Raw genomic sequence first — 25,449 nt, 5'->3', positions numbered from 1 at the left:
TCTATAACAAAGGCTTTATGATGGTAGAAATCATCTCTAGCTTATGAATCATATCTCTTTTATGGATGTGTAAGCATTTGACATCCTCTAGGAATTGGGGATTCATTCATTCTTAAGGCTAATTGATTTCTTGGGATTAATTGCTTCAATTGACCCTTGATCTTAATTAAGAAGGTGTGTTGTGGGCTTCCCCAACCTCCATACTACCTATGAGGAATCTTGGCATATCATGCTTCATGATTGCTATAACCAATTTGGGATGAAGGATAAGCTTTGTATTAGATTCTAATGATAAACACACGAATGTTCATTGTGTTGAATTGCCTTAGTTAACCAATTATTCCCAACCTTTGAGCATCTCATCAACTTGCTTAATTGCAAGGTTTTTAGTTATTCAAGTATTTTAGTTTTCAAGTAATCAAACACCCCCCTTTTAGTTTAATTGTAGTTAGTTAGTTTAATTTCAATAGTTCTTTTAGATTGCATTGGTGATTGAATACAACCATTTCCCCGAAGATCGATACCCCTTTTTACCATTATATTACGTTTTATTTGCAAACAAAGGGTGTAATTTGCTTGGTGGACTTGACATCCCACCAAAGATGGGGTAAGCATCGAAGGCCAAGAAGAACAAGTTAACTTATTCAGATGTTTACAGACCCATATTGTTTTCATCAATGAGAGATTCTAGATATTATGTGTTGGATCATAGTGTGTATTTTTGAATTTCATAAATCAATTAAGCAACAAAAGCATTTAAACCAAAACAATATGTGATAGTTTATTTTTTTCTTTCTTTTTATTAGTTTATTTTAGATTTTTAGCTCTTTTTATTAGTATTGCATTGTATATCTTTATTTTCTTTATCATGGATCGTATCGGGGACTTTTTATTTTGCATGAGGAATTTTGCAGGGTTTTGGAGCTCATTGCGGTTGTGGTTTGACTGGAGTTGGGCATGGTGGGGTTTTCGATGCATTATTGGGCTTGGCGGATCCACCAAAGGAGATTTGGGCTTAAAAAGCTATAGGCTTGGATGAAGTGGGCTTTTGAAGATGGATCATGGATTGTTAATTTGCGCTTGGAGCATTCATATTTGAAGCTAAAAGATGATAGGTTAATTTGAATCATGTGGGATATGGAGGGGACCAAGGGAATCTTTGGTAGTGGAATGGTTAGTGGAGGAAAAATGAGCCAATAGAATTCCAGCAGCACTTTCGCGGGTGGAATCTCCGTTGCACGGGTACCCGCGCAACTGCCCAGTTTTGGGCATTTTGGTCATTTGGCTTGCCATTACCTTGGGGGGTTGTATCTTTCAGCTATCACTTAGATTTTACACCATTGGAGACCAGAAGAAGGCGATTTTGGAGCTTGAGACTCATTTCTTTTCATCTTTCCAAGTTATTGGTAGTTTCTTTATGCAATTAGACTTTTGTGATTGTTATTCTATTGCCATGAGTGGCTAAATCCTCTATTTTGGTAGACCTTGGCTAAAACCTTTGAATGTTTGTGGGTTTTTGAAGGATTTATGCTTATGTATCATTTATCTTATGTCTATGATTCTAGTTCATATTTCCTATGCTTGTTTAATGCTTTGATCATGAGCTTGGTACTTTAATAAGCAATTGTTGGTTTATTTCTTTGGTTTAGCATTGAATAATTGAATTTACTTAGAACAAGGGCTTTATGATGGTAGAAATCATCTCTAGCTTATGAATCATAACTCCTTTATGAATGTGTAAGCATTGACATCCTCTAGGAATTGGGGATTCCTTCATTCTTAAGGCTAATCAACTTCTTGGGTTCAATTGCTTCAATTGGATCTTTGATTTTGATTAAGAAGGCGTGTTGTGGGCTTCTCCAACCTCCATACAACTTATGAGGGAAGCTTGGCATATCATGCTTCATGATTGCTATAACCAATTTGGAATGAATGATAAGCTTCATATTAAATCCTAATGATAAACACACAAAATGTTCATTGTGTTGAATTGCTTTGGTTTACCAATTCTCTCCAATATTTGAGCATCTCATCGCCTTGCTTAATTGCAAGCTTTTTAGTTATTCAAGTCTTTTAGTTTTCAAGCAATCATAACACCCCCCCCCCCCTTTAGTTTAATTATAGTTAGTTAGTTTATTTACACTAGTTCTTTTAGATTGCATTGATGATTGAATACAACCATTTCCCCGAGGATCGATACCCCTTTTTACCATTATATTACGTTTTATTTGCAAACAAATTGTGTAATTCGCTTGGTGGACTTGACATCCCACCAATAGGAAACTTGATATTACCTGATAGTTTGGACACCCCCTGAATTTCCTCCATGGATTATCGATAGTTTTGGAGATCGAGAATGTGGCAGGTTCATCACACTCGCATCTCAAATCTTCAGACCAATGATTCCTTAAAGCCCATTCTCTGTACCCTTGCATGTGCATGTTGGAGGAGCTTATCATCTTGCAGGATTGAAGTTTGAGAGAAGAATGGAACAAAACCAAACTAACAACTTACCTTCAATGTTCGTCTATGCTTTATAACCTACTGAAACCTGTGAAACCGACATTTTTCCCTTTACCCATAATTTCATGAAAATATCGTGTCCACAGTCAACAAAAAATTAAAACAAAGGTTTTTGCCAATTTATTGGCAAAAATATAAAACTTTTATGATAATAGTCCTTTAAACAACATTCGTCAATGCGCACATAATTCCTCTTTTTTAATGTAGCTACCCGTAAACCAAAATATTTTGCTCATACAAAATTATCTCAATAAAGAAATACCATTTTACATTTATACTCAACGTTAATTTCGGATTAGAACTTTAGAGTAATTTACGTTTTCAATAAAATTAAAATTTAATTATGGAAGTGATATGTATCTTCAAGATCATGTCCTATAAGAACTTGTTTTATTAATTATTATTATTATTATTCACCAACCACATAAGTCATTTAACATCGGACTAATTATGTTATTCTTTATCAATCATTGATTTATCTATTGAGATATAACATTTTATTCTCTGTTTAATAATATTTTCATTTTATCATCATCAATAATCTTTTATATTAATCTTTTTGTTTCACCTAATTTTATATTGAAAATATCATACACTTTTATAGTTTTTTTTTTTTTTTTTTTTTTTTTTTTTTTTTTTATATTTGAAAGTATATAGTTTATAAACATAATACCAACATCAAATATGATTAATGTTTTAAAATAACAAATCGTCTTTGATATGTTTAATAATACCAAATTGGACTATGGAAGTTTATACAATATTTGATTTTTAAAAGAAAAACAGGCTTTTAATAAAGTTTATCTATAAAGAATTAACTCGACTTAAGGAAAAGGGTTCATGAACGTTTTTTATTTTTAAAACTAGCAGTCAAAAACTAAAACTTCCGTCAGTCTAATCTTAGTGTATCCCCAAACAATTCAACGCCGTAAGGAAACGGAAAAATTAGGTGGGCACCTCTATCGTCTTCAGTAGTCCTCATTCAGTCATTCTCATCACAGTCTCTCTCTCTCTCTCTCTCTCTCTCTCTATATATATATATATATATATATATATATATATATATATATATATATATATATATATATATATATATATATATCAACTCTAAAGCATGAACGTCGAGGAAAACGTCGACAATGATTTAATTATCGATGATATTGATGAGGCAACCGCTGTTGAAGCGGTTGCTTTCGAGTTGACAACCACAGCGCTCACTCATCCCGACGGTTTCAATGCTGTACAATGGTTTCAAGCAGCTCGTCGCGCCAGTACTGGCCTACCTCGGTTTCTTACTACTGGTGAACTGAAAGCGCGATTGGAGCAAATAAGAGAACGATATATGGCTGGTGGTCAACCTGTAGTTCCTCGACACCACTATGTTAGTATCTTTGGGGAGATCCAGCAAGATCCACCCCAAATCATTGATCTGGAAGCTGGTGGGGGAGGTGAGATGCCACATGATAATGATGGGGTTGGAGGTGAGGGGCTGAATGCCAATGTTGAGCTCTTAGGGGAGATGCATCAAAATCCACCCGAAATTATTGATCTGGAAGCTGGGAATGCTGGTGGGGGAGGTGAAATGGCTCAGGGTAACGATGGAGTTCCGCCATTAGGGGAGATGCAGCAAAATCCGCTCGAAATCATTGATTTAGAAGCTGGAATCTGGTGGGGGAGGTCAGATGCCCCATGGTAATGCTGGGGATGGAGCTGAGCGGGTTACTGATGGAAATGATGACCCAGAACGTTATTTTGACAGCTTTGTTTCTGGTTTTGAGTCTGATAATCACGATGGTCTTAATGCTGGTCACATAGATCCTCCTAGCCCTCATGGCGATAATGCTGACGGTGATGGCACCGGTGGTGGTCAGGCTAACGATAATGGTGCCGGTGGTGGTAGACGTTATTATATTCCTATCTCCGCTATTGCTATGGTTGTGGGTTGGGTGTGTTACAGGGTTTTACCACGACTGCTATAATGAGGTACTGTATTTTAAAATATTAGATTTTTTATTCATACATATTCTGTCGATCTTAGATTGATAACAAGTTCATTACGGCTATATTGAGAACGTACAATACCTATTTTCGAATTGTTTCGATAAGTAAAAAAACTTAACTGTGTCATCCTTTTCAAAATAGTAATTCTTATCTCTGAAAAAAATGATTTTCACATATGTTGGATTTTGCCATATATACATTAGGTGTAAAATGTATTATAACGGTTTCAAAAGATTAAATATTAAAACTTAAACATTAAGTATTTTTTTTAATAAAATTTTGAAATAAGGAACGAAGAAAACCTATTAATTATAAATAAGATGACAATTATTACATATAGCAAAATGAATCTTCTTTTATTATATTATTATAGTTGATTTATAGTTGATATATATATATATATATATATATATATATATATATATATAAAAGGTCATCCAACTAATATAATACCCTTTCTATCTCTCTCTCGCATGCATGTACTTTCTGTATGTATGGTGGTACTATTGCTAATCAGCCCTCTAATTGTTTCTAAAGGACACAGATTTTTTGCAGGTTTACAAAGTATGGAGTGTTGGTGGAAGGTCGGTTTTAATTTGGAAGGATGTTGAGGAGCTCGCGAACAATTATGGAAAAGAACATAGAAAAATAATTAAAGATAGAATTTGAACATATGATATTGAACTTGCAGGTTTACAAAGTAAGTAGTAATTCGAAGGTTAGAAAATGAAGAGTAGTAATGGTGTAGCTAATGTTACTTTGGTTTGTTTTTACATTTAAAGATAGAATTTGAACGTATGATACTGAAAAAAAATTAGCAAAAAAATGGGAGATTCTAAATGTACCAACCATGTTTATGAATTCTTTGCAAAAGAATGGGAGATTCTAAATGTACCAACCATGTTTTTTCTTTCATTTCAATTGACCCATATTAATTATTCATTTCCTTTTTTTTTAATATAACAATTCTTTTATAAAATATAAATTTCATTTCTTCAAGTAACTTGATATTTTCAAATTTATCCCTTAAAGTACATAGAAGGTGTTACTTAATATCTTGAGTAAATTACACGAATGGTCCCTATAGTTTAGGGTAATTTGAGCATTTGATCTTTAAATTATTTTCTTAACTCGGAAGGTCCCTACTGTTTGTTTTTGTTACTTGTTTGGTCCCTGTCTTACCTAAAAAGACTATTTTGCCCTTGATTTTTTAATTTATTTAAATAAACAACTCTCAACCCCACCCCCTCACCTTACCCTACATATCCTACCATTTTTCTCTATTTAAATAATAGTATTTTTAGGTAAGACAGGGACCAAACATCTAACAAAAACAAACATCAGGGACCAAGCGCGTAATAAAAACAAACAGTATGGACCTTTCAAATTAAAAAAATAAGTTAGGGACCAAACGTGTAAATTATCCCTATCCATAGAAACCATTCGTGTAATTTACTCTAATATCATTCATTTATATATATATATATATATATATATATATATATATATATATATATATATATATATTAAATCTCATGGACCTTAACAAGAGTATACTTTGCTTCTTTTGAAATTGTGCCCCCAAATTTTCATTAATTGTTATTTCTAGGTTTTTGCCACAAATATTTAGTGAATTTGACACTTTTCGTCCCGAAAGTCAAAATTTTTACATTTTTGCATTTTCATTAAGTTATTGTGCATTTAGGTTTTTGCCACAAATTTTTAGTGACTTTGACACTTTTAGTCCTTGCAGTCAAAAGTTTTACATTTTGGTGTTTTTGCCACAAATCTTTAATGAATTTGACATTTTTCGTCCTTGTAGACAACACTTTTACATTTTGACATAAAAAACACAAAAACCTCCTTTAGAATTTTACCACCATATTTTCCCTAACTTTGGCAATTTTAACGTTATTGCCACAACATTTTTGGATTTTCTCCACCAATGTCTTTTCTTTTGGTTGTACACTTTTAACATCTAATTTTACGAGTTGTCGATTTTCTCCCCTATTTGTGGTGATTTACAATTTCAGCACATATCTTTTAAAGTTTGCCGATTTTTCCCATATTACCCCAAAAGCGGCGTAGCCGCGAGTTTTTTACTAGTTATATATTAATTCGATGGGAAGAACGATTTTTACTATTTTAAACCTATGTTTTTGATGGGTTTTAGGTAAAACAAATAAACTAGAAAACAATTCCTAAGTTCACATGCAACCTACTTTGGATCTATGTTTTAACTATTGAACATATAACTTTGAATTGCAAACAAGAACCCTAAAGGAGAGAGGCTATTTTCGAAAATAACAAACTAGGGTTTAAGAGTTACATACCTTTCAATTGTTATAGCAAACAATTGATAATCCTATTGATCTTGATCTTCTTGGAAGCCTAGCACCACAAATGTAATGCCTCTAATGGAATCACACCCAAGAACTAGCAAGAAGGAAACTAGAAGGAGAGAGGGTAGAGGGAGTATGCAATTTCGGCCCTAGGGTTTCTTCAAAGAAGGAGTGACCGGTTTTAGGAGCTGGGAGGCTCCTTATATAGCTGAGGGATCTAGGGTTTAGGGAAAACCCTAATGCTCCTTTGCTTAGGGCCTAAGCAAACCCAAGGGCCTTATCCAAATCCCCCTTGGATGAAATCCTTAGGGTTTCCCCTATAGATTTCATCGACCTCCTTCCAAGGAGGTTCTGGAGCCTTCCACTCAACTATTAATTAATTGCAAACTAGTCCCTGCACTTTACAATTAATACTTTTAACCCCAAAAATAATTCTGATTAATTTCTGGCTAACTATTAATTAAACATAATGATTTCTAATCAATATATTAATCCTTTAACATATTAATAAATCATTTATATTAATTTATTAATCTTATAAATTAATATCTCTCCTTTCATAATTTCCTTGTCCAGTTGCTAGGTTGAGGGCAACCCAAAAGGACTGTGCTGCTATCAATTCAAGTACATACCAATTATAGTTATGAGCTTAGACACCTAATCCAACAGTCTCCCACTTGAATAAGTCTGTAACTATAATTGCTAGTATGCCTTCTAAATTTGACCAACAAATTGTAGCTTCCAAAAGCTGCTGCCGAACTCTGACCCAGTCAGTTACGTGTCCTAAGATAAGTGATCATATAATCCTTCGTTCTGCTAGATATCCCCGGACATAAGACATGGAATGTAATCAATCTCTTTGTCCAGAATCTATGTTTCCCGATTTCTGATTTGTGATGATGTAGGACTTCTAATCGAACACATCAATTTAGTCATGGCTGGGCCCAGCACATAAGTCAACACCAAATCATCGAGGGGCCTACAGATATCGCTTTTCCGGTTAGGGCAAAAGGAACGAATAAACGTTGACTCATATGCTTGTATCTTTTACTCATCAAATTATACATGACAATACGTTTTATAACACCAAGTTACTGATGCGGTTTCGTATCACCAATGCATGACCAACTTGTAAATTACAACTCATATATCTTCGTTTCAAGATTATAAGATATTATCGTCTCAGTATTACTCGTGATGAATTCCATGAAGTGATACTCTGAGCGAGGGTTTATCCAATACTCAAATATCGATTTCTGAGTACTCATGAACATTGCAGCAATTCTATTGCCATGTCTATCTTCAGACAATCTGCAATCCAATTCATGACAGTCTTAATTCACTACTTACTTCCAAAAGTACGAGCGACTGTGGAGTTTGAATAATCTTATTATTCAGGAAGTAAAACATGCAAAATATGAAACACAATAATAAACAATTGACAAAAGACAGTAACCAAACTTATAAACAATACTTTATTATTTAATCACCAAAAGTCAATTACATTTACTTTGTTACAAGTTTCAAAACAAAACTAATCTAACTACTAAAACTAATATCATCTTTCAGTCCTATGCTCCGAGCATGTTGAATATGCTTAGCCCTACTCAGACCCTTTGTGAGGGGGTCTGCTGGGTTATCTTCAGATGATACCCTCTTTACTACAAGATGGCCTTCTTCTACTCTATGTCTGATAAAATGGTACTTTCTGTTGATATGTCTGGTTTTACCATGATCTCTTGGTTCCTTTGTTAAGGCAACCGCTCCCTCATTATCGCAGAACAGTTCCATAGGCTCCTGGATGGTTGGAACAACTCCGAGATCTCCGATGAAGTTCCTCAACCAAGCTGCTTCTTTCGACGCTTCACTCGCTGCTATGTACTCTGATTCACAAGTAGAATCAGCCACCGTATCTTGCTTGGAACTTTTCCAAGTAACTGCTCCTCCATTCAGTAAAAATACCCAGCCTGACTGAGAACGGAAGTTATCCCTATCTGTTTGAAAGCTGGCATCACTGTAACCATCTACTCTCAAAGTATCACTGCCACCAAGCATAAGGACCCACTCCTTTGTCCTTCGCAAATACTTGAGTATATTCTTTACTTCTATCCAATGAGCTCTACCCGGGTTTCCCTGATAGCGACTGACCATGCTCAAAGCAAAGGCTACGTCAGGGCGGGTACTTGTCATAGCGTACATGATCGATCCGACAACGGAAGCATAAGGTACACGACTCATGTCTGCTATTTCCTCATCTGTACTCGGGCATTGAGTCTTACTCAATTTGGTATTGCTTTGGATAGGTAGCTCTCCCTTCTTGGAATTTTCCATACTAAACCTCTTTAGTACCTTGTCCAAGTATGTACTTTGACTGAGTCCAATCAGTCTCTTCTTTCTATCTCTCAATATTCTAATCCCAAGAATATAAGCAGCTTCTCCAAGGTCTTTCATGGCAAAACACTTTCCAAGCCAAGACTTAACTTCTTTCAAGGTTGGAACGTCGTTACCAATGAGTAATATGTCATCGACATATAACACCAGAAAAGTTACTATACTCCCACTAGCCTTGATATACACACAGAACTCATCTTCACTTCTAGAGAAACCAAACTCTTTGACTTTCTCATGGAAGCAAAGATTCCAACTGTGAGATGCTTGTTTCAATCCATAAATGGATTTCTCAAGCTTGCACACTCTATTGGGAAACTTTGCATCTACAAAACCCTCTGGCTGACTCATGTAAACATCCTCAGCCAACTTCCCATTAAGGAAAGCAGTCTTGACATCCATCTGCCAGATTTCATAGTCATGAAAGGCAGTTATGGCGAGCAATATTCTAATAGATTTAATCTTAGCTACCGGTGAGAAGGTCTCATCATAGTCAACCCCTGGGGTTTGAGTGAAACCTTTTGCAAACAGTCGAGCCTTGAACGTGTGCACATTTCCATCCATGTCTGTCTTCTTCTTGAAGATCCATTCGCACCCAACTGTCTTATGACCTGGTGCACTATCAACCAAATTCCAAACTTGGTTGTCATACATAGACTTAATCTCGCTGTGCATTGCCTCTTTCCACTTGGAAGCCTCTGGGCCTGCCATTGCTTCCTTATAGGTGATTGGTTCATCTAAGTTTACCAGTGTCCTATCACTGATGAATGTGTCACCATCTGAAGTAATATGAAAACCATACAACTCAGGTGGCACACTCACCCTAGTGGATCTTCGAAGAGGTAATGAGTTATCAATTGGTTCAACAGGAACTGTTTCCTCTGGTTGAGTGCTAGTGTCATCTAAGGTTCCTTCATTGGCTAACTCTTGAATTTCTTCAAGGTCAATAGTGCTCCCACTGTCCTCTTTGAATATGAGCTCTCTTTCTAGAAAGACTCCTCTTCGTGCTACAAAGACCACGTTTTCACTAGGTATGTAGAACAAATATCTAAACGACTGCTTTGGGTAACCAATGAAAACACATTTCTCACTTCTAGCTGCTAGCTTGTCGTGAGTCTCTCGTCTTACGAAAGCTTCACAACCCCAGACTTTAATATGTGCTAACGAGGGAACTTTCCCCATCCACATTTCGTGAGGTGTTTTGGCAACCTTCTTTGTAGGGACAAGATTGAGGATGTGGGCGGCTGTCTATAAGGCATACCCCCAGAAGTGAATAGGAAGAGAAGCACGACTCATCATAGAACGAAACATGTCTAACAAGGTTCGATTACGCCTCTCAGCTACACCATTCAACTGAGGTGTCCTAGGAGGAGTTAATTGTGAGACTATCCCACATTCTTTTAGGTAGTCGTTGAATTCGATACTAAGATACTCCCCGCCTCTATCGGATCTAAGTACCTTTATCTTTCTGCCCAATTGATTTTCGACCTCATGCTTAAACTCTTTGAACCTTTCAAAGGTTTCTGACTTATGTTTGATTAAGTAGATATAGCCATATCTGCCATAATCACAGTGAAAGTCATATTGAATCGATTAGCATCCCTTGTAGTTGATCTGAAGGGCCCACACACATCTGTGTGTATGAGATCCAACAGACCTTCACCTCTTTCACAAGACCCTGTGAATGGTGATTTTGTCATCTTTCCCAAAAGACAAGATTCACACATATCATCTGATTTTAGGTCAAATGATTCTAACACTCCTTCCTTTTGGAGTTGGGCTATGCGTTTCTTGTTAATGTGTCCAAGATGACAATGCTACAAGCATGCCTTGTCTACACTATTAGACAAGTCAATATTAAGTACACTATTTCCTAAGCTATCACCACAAGTCACTGTTTCATACACATCATCACAAGGCAAAGCTTCAAACATAAAAACACCATTCTTATAAACAGAAATTGAACCATTCAAATCATTAAAAGAATATTTAAAACCTTGTCTGAACAATGCATGAAATGAAATAATGTTTCTTGTCATCTCTGACGAATAGCAACAATTTAACAAATCTAATCTAACATCATTACTAAGCAAAAGTTGATAAACTCCGATCTTGGTTATTGGTGAAGACTTCTTGTTTTGCCATGATCAAGTTTGTCCTTCCTCGCTCTATCTCCTCACTTTCCTTTAGCCCCTGCAAATCAGAACAGATGTGAAAACCACATCCTGTATCAAGGACCCATGAACGAGAAGATAATGAGTTATTAGAAGAAATAGTGTAAATACCTGTTGAAGATGGCTTCACTTTGCCATCTTTGATATCCTGCAGATATTGTGGGCATGATCTCTTCCAATGCCCCTTTTGATTGCAATAAAAGCAAACGGCCTCCTTTGGATCAGAAACATGGGGAGTGGTAGCATTGGGCTTAGCCTTTGGGCCATTACTAGATGACCCAGCTTGAGCCTTGTTCTTCCAGTTTTGCTTGGGAGGACCTTTCCTCTTTTTCCCCTTTTCCTGTCCAATAGCCAATACAGGAGCACTTACAGGAGTGGAGGCTATACTTTTACCCTTCATCCTTGCTTCAACTGTCTGCAACAAGTTGTGCAATTGGGCCAGTGTCTGCTCAGTGTTGTTCAAATGGTAAGTTAGGATAAACTGACCATAACAATCTGGCAATGAGTTCAAGACCATATCAATGGCCAATTCCTCATCGAATTGAATGTTGATCTTGACCAAACGCTCTATGTAGCGTTGCATTCTTTGCACGTGACTAACAACTGATTCCCCCTCCTTCATCTTGCAAGCCATGAGTGACTTGACTACCTCAAACTTTTCTTGACGAGCTCGTTTATGGTATTTCTCCATAAGGTCCTTGTTCATCTCAAAGGGCCAGTAGTACTCATAGTACCTCTGCAATTCTGGGGACATCGTTGCGACCATGATGCATGCCACTTTGGTTGCATCATCATAATGTTTCTTGTAGGCAGCATATTCTTCAGGAGTAGCTTTAGACTCATCAATTTCTTTGAGCTCTTTTTCAAGGACATATTCTTTGTCCTCAAAACGAAGATCCATCTTGATGTTGCGCATCCAATCGTTATAGTTAGAGCCATCCATAACGACTCTGGAGCATATGTTGAGCAAAGAGAAGTTGTGGTTGGAGGATGATGAAGCAGAAGTGTTTCTAGGAGTAGACATCTGAAAAGAAAGAAAGTTTTAGTTATATTTCAAGATACCTTAATATAATAACCCAAAGATATAATATTAAGGTTAGGATCCAACTATGAAGATTCACAACTTAGAAATGGGATGCCGAGATCCAAGTGTAAATTTCATAAAGGTAGGTGAATGACGATTCACCAATTCCACCATTAGACGAAATAAACGAAGTGAAATTCCTAATTCTTTTGAGATACATTGAAACTATTCAATGTCATGTTTTGATCTCAGATTATGCTCTTCCATTTGTGACTGGGGTGCCGAGGATCACAAACAAGATGTGAATAACCATGCAAATGTGCTTGGTAACCTCATTGTCTTTATCATTAACTATTGATGTGCTGGTAAACCACACACGCTCCATCAAAATGACAATTATGAGATACCCATTACTACTCTTTATTAGTGCCTTTTAGTGTGCTGGTTAACCACACACGCTCCACTAACGACCAATAAAGCATAATGTGCAATTTCATGGATTAGCATACTTTTCACATTTTTTCCTAAAGTAACTAGAGTTGGGATTTTGTAAAATAATGTTCTAGTACTTTCTTTAATAACATTATACTTTTAATGAGATGTAGTTGTCCTATCAAACCCGTTCTGCTAACGACCCTCCATTAATCAAGGAAGCGGTGGGTGAGAGTGGACACCCATTCAACTACCATTTTATCATACTAGCGATTTGACTGACCATATTCTTATACATATATAATATTAAACTTTTAATTATAATACATATATAAGGTGTGTTTTAAACTTTTTAAAACTTTGAGGTTTATATATAAATTTCGAAAATTAAACTATTAATTTAAATTTAAAATAAACGAAATTACTAGATTTAATATTTATCCATTAATTAACTATTAATCAATTTATTAAATCTTGTGAGGATTATCTAATTAAATTAAACAATTAATTTAATCCTAATCCAAATCCCTTCTAGATTTCGAAAATATAGGGATACGATAATTTCCTTATTTTTCTCAATTATCCAATAAGGCAACTATTATCCAAAACAAAGAAACCCTAAAAGGTATAGCATATTTCGAAATTTTTAAAGGGAGGAGGCTAGGGTTTTCAAAACCCTAACCCTAATTTCGATTAGGGTTCTTGGAGGCTAGGGTTTTCGAAAACCCTTTTATCCAAAACCCTAAAATCGAAAATTTTGGCCTTTAGGGTTTAATGGCTATAAACCCTAATTTGCAATTCAACAAATATAGCAATTCAATTTAAACCAAACAATGGCTCTGATACCACTGATGGGTTTTAGGTAAAACAAATAAACTAGAAAACAATTCCTAAGTTCACATGCAACCTACTTTGGATCTATGTTTTAACTATTGAACATATAACTTTGAATTGCTAACAAGAACCCTAGAGGAGAGAGGCTATTTTCGAAAATAACAAACTAGGGTTTAAGAGTTACATACCTTTCAATTGTTATAGCAAACAATTGATAATCCTCTTGTTCTTGATCTTCTTGGAAGCCTAGCACCACAAATGTAATGCCTCTAATGGAATCACACCCAAGAACTAGCAAGAAGGAAACTAGAAGGAGAGAGGGTAGAGGGAGTATGCAATTTCGGCCCTAGGGTTTCTTCAAAGAAGGAGTGACCGATTTTAGGAGCTAGGAGGCTCCTTATATAGCTGAGGGATCTAGGGTTTAGGGAAAACCCTAATGCTCCTTTGCTTAGGGCCTAAGCAAACCCAAGGGCCTTATCCAAATCCCCCTTGGACGAAATCCTTAGGGTTTCCCCTATAGATTTCGTCCACCTCCTTCCAAGGAGGTTCTGGAGCCTTCCACTTAACTATTAATTAATTGCAAACTAGTCCCTGCACTTTACAATTAATACTTTTAACCCCAAAATTAATTCTGATTAATTTATGGCTAACTATTAATTAAACATATTGATTTCTAATTAATATATTAATCCTTTAACATATTAATAAATCATTTATATTAATTTATTAATCTTATAAATTAATATCTCTCCTTTCATAATTTCCTTGTCCAGTTGCTAGGTTGAGGGCAACCCAAAAGGACTGTGCTGCTATCAATTCAAGTACATACCAATTATAGTTATGAGCTTAGACACCTAATCTAACAGTTTTATACTTTCACAAGTTATTAATCTAACTAGTAATGACCATCAATTTTTATTTCATTTATTTTAAAGTGAAATGGTATCTAGTCATTATTTAAATAAGAAAAATCGGTGATGTTAATTACTTCCAATTTTATTAACTTGTCTGCCAAAATATCAAATATGAAAAAATTATGTTTCTATCTTGTAAAATATAAAGATCTAGTTGTAACACTATAAATTTTCAATAAAATTTTCATTTTTAAAATCACATAAAACACCATGTCACATTACTCAAAACCATATAATGTATAACTTGTCAAACACAAGGCAACAAAATGTTTGATAATATCCCAGAACCCTCAAAACATAATCTCTAACAGATGTGTACAATCAAGGTTAGTGAATTCCTTAAACTACCACACACAAATAATTAGCCTCTCATGGCTATATCTCGATAAGGACCATCTGGTCATGTGTCTCAGCAAAGACCCTCCGGTCTCACGGCTCGGGTTGGACCCTCTGGTCCTATCTCAATAATGCACAGGATAATATACAACATAATTCACAAGACAGAATGCATGATATCACATATCTCAGTATAAAGACATAAGATCACATATACATAGAATAATATATCAGCATAAGTCACAAAGACAGTATGCATGATAACACATATCAAAGTAATATCAGATAAGACCCTCCGGTCAATAATGTACTAGGACCCTCTGGTCGATAATGTAAATAAGACCCTCCGGTCAATAACACAAATAAGACCCTCCGGTCAATAGTGTAAATGAGACCCTTCGGTCAATAATACGAATAAGATCCTCTGGTCACACATGAATTACCACACAGGTAAGTATAGTGAGAAGACTCACCTTGCAGAGTAAAGCAATGTATCCTGCACTAGTGTTGCTGGTCTAGACTCCACCCCTCCATGGCCTCCAAAATCCACAGCTTGACCAAAACCCTAAAGTAAACGGAAGTCAATAGTCAAAGTTGACCCAACTCGTCGAGTGCAACTCATGAACTCGTCGAGTTCCTCAGAACTTAGTAAATCGTGAAAACTGAGTCAACTCACTGAGTTGCTAGCCAACTTGTCGATTCCATGTAGCGTCCAGAAGACCGAGAAAAACCCCAACCACTCGTCGAGTTGCCCCCATCAACTCGCCGAGTTTACTCTGAATCCAAATACGGGTAAAACCCTCTCAAGTCGTCGAGTTGGATGGCCAACTCGACGAGTTCTCTAGCCATTTCTCATTTCAGTCGATTCCAGTGCTCCAAACTCCAGATCTAACCTCTTAGCATGGAGTTACCACATAAATTTGCTAACTTTACGATCATGCAAGGCCTCACAAGGCTAGAACACCCAATACTAAGCTCAGGAAGGGTTTTAGGACATGAAAACGGGTCAAAGCTTCGTAAATCTTAAGAATTTATGTACATGGGGCCTAGAGAAGTCCAGATCCGAAACTCATACCCTCTAGACAAGCTTAACCCGAGAATGGCCCTCATTATTGCACCAAAATGCCCATAACTCACATAAGAAGAGATCTAGGAAATGGTAAGTCAAGGTAAGGACTTTTTACCTCCAAATGGATGCTACCACTGCATGAATGTTGGATCCAAAGACTCTATCTTGTTCCAAGCACATCACTCTTCAAGTTCTTCAAGAAATGCACCAAAATACACTCTCTTAGCCCAAAACACTCTCAAAATAGGAAGTAGCTTAGTTAGGGTTTTTCTCTGAGTGATAAAGTGATGAGGTAGGTAGGGAAAAGGAGTTAAAGTCCTTTAAATAGGGTGCAAACCTGAATAATTAGGGTTTTCTCACTCAGCTCCAACTCGTCGAGTTGGTCCCTTCAACTCGTCGAGTTGGTTCTGAAATACACGCGACCATCTCAATCCCTATACCACGAGTTGGGGCCGACCAACTCGTCGAGTAGGTCCTATATTGTGCATTAAAAACTCTCAAGTTTCACTTCCAGGAAATCAGGGTGTTACACTAGTAAACAACATAGACGTAGAATGAATGTCTCTTCCTAATAAAAACCTCTCTAAGATGCCACATGTCACCCTTTTAATCCACCTTCTTGCCACGTGTCACTCCTCCAACATTTTACTCCCTAATTTTCCCACCAAGTACCTTATTGCTTCAATCAACCATCATGTCCTATAAATCAGATTTTCGGTTTTCATTATTTCAAATCCATTTGATTTTTGTGTTGGAATAATGTCTAAGGCTACAACTATATTAGGCAAGTATTTGACCCGGTTGTGCATGGTCCTTTTGGGTTGCCTTCACCATAGCAACTTGACAGGATGATTTATTATGAGAGAAGGAATATTATTAATAATATAATGAATAATAATATTGTTATTTGATTAATATAAGTCATAAATTAATTAGGAATTAATTTAGTGACTTAAGGAGATTAATTAAATATAAGGGCATAAACTGTCAAGTGTGTGATAGTTGTACTTTGGGCTGTAATTCCTTAAAGATGAGGGGTTGGACGGTTTAAGGGCTTTGGATAGACCTTGAAATCGTCTAAGGCTTATCATGAAGGGATTAGGATTGCTTAGGGCCTAAGTTATCCAATTAGGGTTTAAAGGTGAAACCCTAGGAGCCTTACAAGTATAAGTAGACCCATAGGGTTGTAGAAATCGGTACTCTTACTCTTGGAAGAACCCTGGCCGATTTCTATATCCCTCCTCACTCTCTCAAATCATCCTCTTGCTAGTTGGTGTTTGTAAACCATTAGAGGAGTGACAATTGTGACTCTAAAGCTCCAAGGACAAGAAGATCAAGCAAGAGATTCAAGGTAAACTTCTAATTCTGATTTCTTATTGTTATTATACTCTATTAGCCATTAGAAGTCTTGGATTCAATGCATGTTTAATTAGAGAAACCTAGATCCAAGCATTAGGGTTTGCATGTGCACATAGGAATGTTCATATGGCTAAAACCCAACATTTTGAACCTAATTCACAACACGCATCTGTTTCCATCTTTAGTGTTTTAGCGGTTACCAAGGGATTATGTGAGCAAAATTTTTGTAATGATCACCATATCTCATGAAATCATGAAGGTAATCTCAGTATTTATAGGATTTGAATTCCATAACCACCATAGTAGATATCAATTAGGGTTTTTTGAATTCAATAACACGAAAAAATTATATGATTTGTGAAAAGTTATTAATTTTTTATGGATATTTGCACATTTTACTCTTCTTTCTTGTGATTTTTGAAACATCCCCAAAATTACGGTTCAAAAATTTCATTTTCAAAACATTATTAAAATCATAAGTCATCCATAATCATAGATAAAATCGGGAATCATGTATCATAAAGTATCATAAAATCTATCACATATCAAAAATCTCATAACAAAACATCAGAGTAAAACTACCAGGTTGAAGACTATGATGTGTGCCATGCGATCATCCCGAGCCCTTCCCTTTGCTGGTGGAAGTACCTGAAACCAAAACTGAAAACCGTAAGCACAAAGCTTAGTGAGCTCCCCCAAACTACCTCATACCATACACATATAACATGCAACTAAGAGATACGGGCCCTGCCCACACTCGTGGAGATACGGGCCCCACCCACACTCTACTAACTAGGAGATACGGGCCCCGCCCCCACTCCGCTGGCTCTAAGATACGAGCCCCGCCCACACTCAACTACTTCGAGTTACGGGCCCCGCCCACACTCAGCTGCTATGAGATACGGGCCCCGCCCATACTCGGCTGCTGTGAGATACGGGCCCCGCCCACACTCAGCTACTGAACAAACATACAAGTATTACACAGACAACAAGTATAACTAATTCTATCAATCAGGCATATATCCATAATCAAACTAAACTGTGAGATACGAGCCCCGCCCACACTCGGCTACTATGAGATACAGGCCTCGCCCATACTCAGCTACTAACATATCATGCTACGGGCCGGCCTTGGTGCCTTAGACCCGTTCCTACTGAAGGGAAACTCACCTCGCAAAACTGACTGCTGAAAACTCGAGTGAGGAATCCCCGTCTTCTACTCCGGCGACTCCCCGGCTATCAAATCCATAATTACACTTAATCAAAATCTGATAATCCTCCTTAGGGTAAAATGACCATTTTACCCTTGGTCAAAGTCAATGTCTTGGTCAAAGTCAACCTTTTAGGTTGACCTAACTCTCCGAGTCAGCCTATCGACTCGTCGAGTTCTACAACTCAGAAACCCTAAAATCATGACTCGAATCGAAGTCAATGTGGTAATAGAAGTCAATGTCCGTCCGTCTGGGGGTGGAAAGCGGTGCTGAAGTGGAGACGAGTACCTATCTCGTCGTGAAACTGCTTCCAAAATCTGGAAGTAAAACGGACATCTCGGTCAGACACCAGCGAGACAGGCACTCCCTGACGTGACACTATCTCCCGCACATAAATCTCGGCCAGCTTCTCGGCCGAGATGCTCTTCTGGATCGGTATGAAGTGAGCGCTCTTGGTCAACCGATCCATGATGACCCATATCGAATCAACCCCACGTGTGGTCCTGGGAAGCTTAGTAATGAAATCCATGGTGATATCCTCTCATTTCCACACGGGAATGTCTAATGGCTGCATCTTGACGTGTGGCCTCTGGTGCTCTACCTTAACCTTCCTGCAGGTCATGCATCTCTCCATGTACCAAGCTACGTCCCGCTTCATGCAGGGCCACCAGTAATCGGGTCAAAGATCTCTGTACATCTTCGTCGCTCCCGGATGGATGGAGAACCTAGACTTGTGGGCCTCATCCATCAATACATGCCGCACTCCGCCCCAGTATGGCACCCAGACCCTTCCATGCAAGGTCAACAGCCCTCGGCTGTCGTAATCGAAGGAGGCCACCTGGCCTATAATCCGCTCGCACTTTCGGCTCTCCTCCATCAGGCCCTCGACCTGTACCTCTCGGATCTGCTCCAGCAATGGAGTAATCACGGTAATCCTCAGACAGATGTCTCGGATCGAGGCCGCTACCGCCTTGCGGCTCAGGGTGTCGGTCACTACGTTGGCCTTGCCCGGGTGGTATAGGATCTCGCAATCATAATCCTTAACCACATCTAACCACCGAAGTTGCCTCATGTTCAGATTCGGCTGATCCATGAGGTACCTCAAACTCTTGTAGTCCGTGTAAATGGTACAACGGAACCCATAGAGGTAATGCCGCCAAATCTTGAGGGCGAACACCACAGCCCCCAGCTCTAAATCATGCGTCGGATAGTTAGCCTCGCGTGGCTTCATCTGCCTCGAAGCATAAGCTATCACATGACCCCGGTGCATCAACACCGCTCCCATGCCTGTGATCGAAGCATCACAGTAGACTACAAAATCATCTACACTATCACACCCCAAAACCGGAACGGCGGAAACGTTCTGGGGCGGAGGACGTCATGTACAGTATCATAACAATGTAAAATAGTAAACTAGCAACAACATCATCCATTGCATTAATAATATAGTTAATACAAGTGTGTTCTGTGTAAAGTTATAAGACACCAAAAATAAGTAATCAAAATAAAGACGAGTCTTGAATATGCCCCGTCTTCTCAAAACCTGGTCATATGTACTTGTCTACTGGTGACCTGAGAATACAAGTTATTTTGAAAGCGTATATCAGCATTTAAGCTAGTGAGTTCATAAGTATTTTAATGTCAAAGTTTGTATTAGTTTGATGAAAGATGTTTGTATACCTCCTAGAAAATCCTATATTTTCTACTAATATGGAAAGTAGTCTTCTACCAAGACCCGACTGTTTTGTACGTTTGTATGTTTTCCCAAGTCTATGACTATCTTTACTAAGAAATAGTTTGCATCAGCTTTTATGTGAGAATATCACTATATGAATGTAATGGGAAAATGAAAGTGTGCAGTAATGTTGTATAAAATAATTACTGACGCACTAACTACCTTAAAAACCAGTTTGTTAATTAAGGTTTAGATGTGATGTGGTTATAACCATACCGATAGACTAGTATAATACACGACGTATTGTAGACGTCGAACCCTTTATGACGTTTGTCACCCGTGGAACTGCAGGTCCCACTGTAGCTAGCAGCGAGGTGCGGGATTGTCAATCCCGTATAGATCTATACACAAACTCATGATCTCCCTCTAGGAGACTCTGGTTACAAAACTCGACATAACAAGTATATTGTTATGCCGTAAAGTAGACTCACATAGATGTTATATTGTTCTTGTTACTGTGTGTTCCTATCTGTTCATGTTTCTGTGTGTTTGAACTGACTCATGTATGAACTGATTTTATGTAAATTGCAACGTTCTAGAAATAGTAATTAGTAATTATCTAAACTATATCTATTATAGTTTACTAGTAAGCTCTGTAATTGATTGACTGATCATGTAAGTACACCTTTGCTACCCAAAGGTATTGAACTGATTGATAGGACTTTTATATCTACATACATATACGTAATATATAACTAAGATTTAAACGTCATTCGGACAAACAACCGATACCCTAAGTCCACATCCAAACAAGGAAAAGAAAATAAAGCGAGTTGTCAGTCCTAAGCCCTTTAAACCTTATTTACATAACTATATCTATATATAGACATGATTTTGACAATATATATAAGTTTAAAAAGAGTTTTGTAAAACATTTAAAGAGTTTAACTATTTGCATAAATATTGATGACTTGATGTCAGTTTATAAAGTGATTTGAAACAGTTTGATTGATAACACAGTTTGAAGTATAAGAAATCCTTTGTTTGATAGTTATAAATCACATGCAATTGATTAAATAACTATAATGTTTTCTACTTGTATTCCCCCCATAAAAGCATTTAAAACTAATAAAAGGTAAGTTAAGGGGTATGAACTCACCTGAGGTGAGTGATTCGAATGAAAGATCGGTATAGGATGTTAAGTATGCCAAGTGATATCTCGAGCACAAACAGATCCTAATAAGCATATAATAACACATATATGTATATAATTAGTGTATATAACAACTAATCATGTAAGGGAACAACCTTAAGGACTAGGAAAAACTTGAAATGAAGTGTTACAATCACATATGATTGTATAAAAGGATGTTCACAGCCACACCTTAAGTGTTTACGGCCCTAGGGGAGTTTACGGCCAAGAACACTTGACCCTAAGAAGGGTTTGTGGCCCTAACTTGCATCAATGAAGTGTTTTATGGTCCAATGCTTGGCCTTCAGAAGGGTTTATGGCCAAACCATGACCTTAACAAGGGTTTACGGCCATAGGAAGAGTTTACGGCTGTAAACTCTTGAAGTTTATGAACTAGTTGTTTGTTTTATGGCTAGGAACAAAGTGTTTCTTATAGATAACTGGATGAAAGAAGAGATACTCACACTTTGAAGGTCCTTATGGAGTTCACGGCCCAAGAACAAGTAGGTGTTCTTGGTGTTCTTGGTGTAATTGATGAAGATTTGAAGATCTAGACCAAAAGAGATGAATTCATGGATGAAATCATAGGGTTTCACTTGATTAAGAAGGATATCAAGAAGGAATGGAAGAATTACTTACACTTTTGAAGATCAAGATGAAAATCATTGATGATACTTGAGAGAGAATTCGAGTTTCTTGACTTGAAGTTGTAAGAAATGAAGAATAATGAAGGAGATTGATACTTAAAGGAATGAGTTCACGACCAAACATGGAGTTTACAGTCGTAAACTCTAGTTTGAGGCCATGAACTCCTTGTGATGGAGTTTCCGGCTCGAATGCAACTCAACGAACTTTAGTTAACTCATCCCTAGACCCAATCCTTGAATTTACTAGGCTTAGAACACTCAAACAGACCCTTAACAATGCTAAAAGATAGAAGAAACAAGTCTGACTTTTGATTGAATTGATTGGCTTTACAAGATAGAAATTTCGGGTTGTCACATCATCCCCCCGTTAAAGGGAATTTCATCCCGAAATTAGAGTTTAAGCAAATACATATAACTTAGGGAAAAGATGAGGATATTTCAGTCTCATTTGATCCTCCCGCTCCCAAGTGAATTTAGGTCCTCGCTTGGTATTCCAGCGAACCTTCACTATCGAGATACGGCTTTGCTTCATTTGCTTGACCTCACAGTCCATGATCTCTACAGGTTCTTCCACAAAGTGTAGGTTCTCATTTAATTCGATCTCCTCGAGTGGGATAACAAGTGTCTCATCAAATAGACACTTTTTAAGGTTTGAGACGTGGAAGGTAGGGTGTACGTTACTAAGTTCCTGAGGTAGTAGAAGTTTGTAAGCAATGGGGCCGATTCGGGTGAGAATCTCGAAAGGCCCTATGTATCTTGGATTTAGCTTCCCACGCTTTCTGAAGCGTATTAAGCCCTTCCAGGGTGAGACCTTCAATAGAACACGGTCACCCACCTGGAATTCCAAAGGTTTCCTTCTCCTGTCAGCGTAGCTTTTCTGTCGGTCTCTAGAGGCTTTCAATCGTTCACGAATCTGAACAATCTTCTATGTCATTTCCCGAATGATCTCCGGACATGTGAGAGTGCTGTCTGGGACTTGCCCTTTAGCTAACTGAGTATCACCCACTTCATCCCAGCACAGAGGTGATATGCACTTGCGGACATAGAGTGCCTCGAATGGTGCAACCTTTATGTTGGTGTGATAACTGTTATTGTATGAGAATTCGACAAGGGGTAAATGAGTATCCCATGCCTTCCCAAAGTCAATCACACATGCTCGCAACATATCTTCTAGAGTCTGAATGGTCCTCTGATTTTGCCCGTCTGTCTGTGGATGATAGGATGTACTCATGTCCAGCCTAGTTCCAAGTGCTTTCTGCAGTGACTGCCAGAACCTCGAGGTGAATCTACTGTCTCTATCAGAGATAATAGATATGGGTACACCATGCAGTCATACTATTTCTCTAAGGTAAGTTCTGGTCAATTTCTCCATCTTGTCAGTTTCTTTTATAGGTAGGAAGTGCATGGACTTGGTCAATCTGTCAACGATTACCCAAATGGTATCAAGTCCACCCGTTGTCTTGGGCAACTTGGTTATGAAGTCCATAGTAATCCGCTCCCACTTCCACTCAGGTATCTCCGGTTTTTGTAGTAAACCTGAGGATTTTTGGTATTCGACCTTAACCTTTGCGCAAGTAAGACACTTACTCACGAAGGTAGCAATCTCTGCTTTCATGTTAGGCCTCCAATATAGTTTCTTGATATCCATATACATTTTATTTGAACCTGGGTGAATGGAATATCAAGTATTGTGTGCTTCGGTCATGTCCACGTCTCTGAAACCACCGAGCTTCGGTGTCCAGATCCGGTCCATGAGGTACAAGGCTCCATCACTCTTGCCTTCTAAGTTCTTATCCATCTCTCTCAGGGTTTCATCTGCCACATTTTCAGGTTTCAAGGCTTCTTGTTGAGCCTCCTTAATTTATGTGGACAGATGTGAATGGATTTTTATAGTCAATGATTTGACTCTTCGGCCAGAGTACTCCTTCCGACTTAGGGCGTCAGCTACTACGTTGGCTTTATCGGGATGATAAGGAATTTTGCATTCGTAGTCATTGAGTAGCTCGACCCACCGTCGTTGTCTCATGTTGAGCTCCTTTTGGTCGAATATATGTTGAAGGCTTTTGTGGTCTGTAAAGATAGTGCTTTTTGTACCATACAGGTAGTGTCTCCAGATCTTCTGGGAAAATACTACTGCTCCTAACTCAAGATCATGTGTTGTGTAGTTGACTTCGTGTGTCTTAAGCTGGCGTGAGGCATAGGTGATGACCTTTCCTCGTTGCATAATAACACAGCCAAGCCCTTGGTTGGATGCATCGCAATACACTATGAAATCTTATATCCCTTCTGGGAGGGATAATATCGGTGCGGTGCATAAGGCTTGCTTCAGTGTTTGGAACGCCTTATCTTGTTTCTCTTCCCAGTCAAAGGTCACACCTTTTTAGGTCAATGTTGTAAGTGGCTTCGCGATTCTCGAGAAGTTCTGAATAAACCTACGATAGTATCCAACGAGGCCTAAGAATTGACGAATCTTGGTAGGCGTTCTTGGTGCTAACCAGTTCTCAATGGCTTTGATTTTGGAAGGGTCCACGTGAATACCCTCTTCGCTGACCACGTGACCTAAAAATTCGACTCTTCGAATCCAAAATTCACATTTAGAGAACTTCGCGTAAATTTTCTCTACTCGAAGTGTTTCTAGAATCTGACGTAAGTGTTGACTATGTTCCTCCTTACTACGAGAGTAGATAAGTATATCATCGATGAATACTATCACGAACTTATATATGTAAGGACGGCACACCCGATTCATTAAGTCCATGAATACCGCCGGTGCATTCGTTAATCCGAAGGGCATCACTACGAACTCGTAGTGACCATATCGAGTTCGGAAGACTGTCTTAGGATCATCCTCCTCTAACACTCGCAACTGATGGTACCCGGATCATAAGTCAATCTTCGAAAAGTAGTTCGCTCCTTGTAGTTGATCAAATAAGTCGTCGATGCGAGGTAGTGGGTAACGATTCTTAATGGTCAGTTTGTTCAGTTCGCGATAGTCGATGCACATACAAAACGATCTGTCTTTCTTCTTCATGAACAAGATCGGTGCTCCCCATGGCGAGAAGCTTGGTCTAATGAATCCCTTGCTGAGAAGTTCGTTAAGTTGACTGGAAAGTTTCTGCATCTCTGCTGGAGCTAGTCGATAGGGCGCTTTGGCTACTGGGGTAGCTCCTGGAATTAAGTCGATTCGGAACTCGAGTTGTCGTTGCGGTGGTAATCCTGACAGTTCTTCGGGGAAGATGTCAGGAAAATTGAGGACTTCGGGAATGTTCTTTATGTCTTTCACTTCTTGTCTCGTATCAACCACGTGAGCAAGGAACGCATGATATTC

General features: G+C 38.0%; 1 protein-coding gene across 2 annotated transcripts; it reads left to right on the top strand.

The window, feature by feature from the left end:
• Nucleotides 1-3,635: 3,635 nt before the first annotated feature.
• Nucleotides 3,636-5,385, top strand: LOC145116702 (uncharacterized). 2 transcript variants are annotated; one of them, XM_079053029.1, is made up of 2 exons: nt 3,636-4,506; nt 5,080-5,385. In XM_079053029.1, exon 1 carries the CDS (start codon nt 3,638-3,640, stop codon nt 4,217-4,219), a length of 582 nt encoding a protein of 193 aa, XP_078909155.1. In that variant the 5' UTR covers nt 3,636-3,637; the 3' UTR covers nt 4,220-4,506; nt 5,080-5,385. The 2 variants fall into 2 exon arrangements, with proteins under 2 accessions (XP_078909155.1, XP_078909156.1); XM_079053030.1 differs by having other exon boundaries at nt 5,069-5,385.
• Nucleotides 5,386-25,449: the final 20,064 nt, after the last annotated feature.

The sequence above is a fragment of the Lactuca virosa genome, chromosome 5, assembly GCF_052849685.1.
Source record: "Lactuca virosa cultivar CGN04683 chromosome 5, Lactuca_virosa_CGN04683_v6, whole genome shotgun sequence".
NCBI classification, from domain to species: Eukaryota; Viridiplantae; Streptophyta; class Magnoliopsida; order Asterales; family Asteraceae; genus Lactuca; species Lactuca virosa.
Note: the sequence above shows the minus strand (reverse complement) of the source record. Positions and strands in the feature narration are given on the sequence as shown.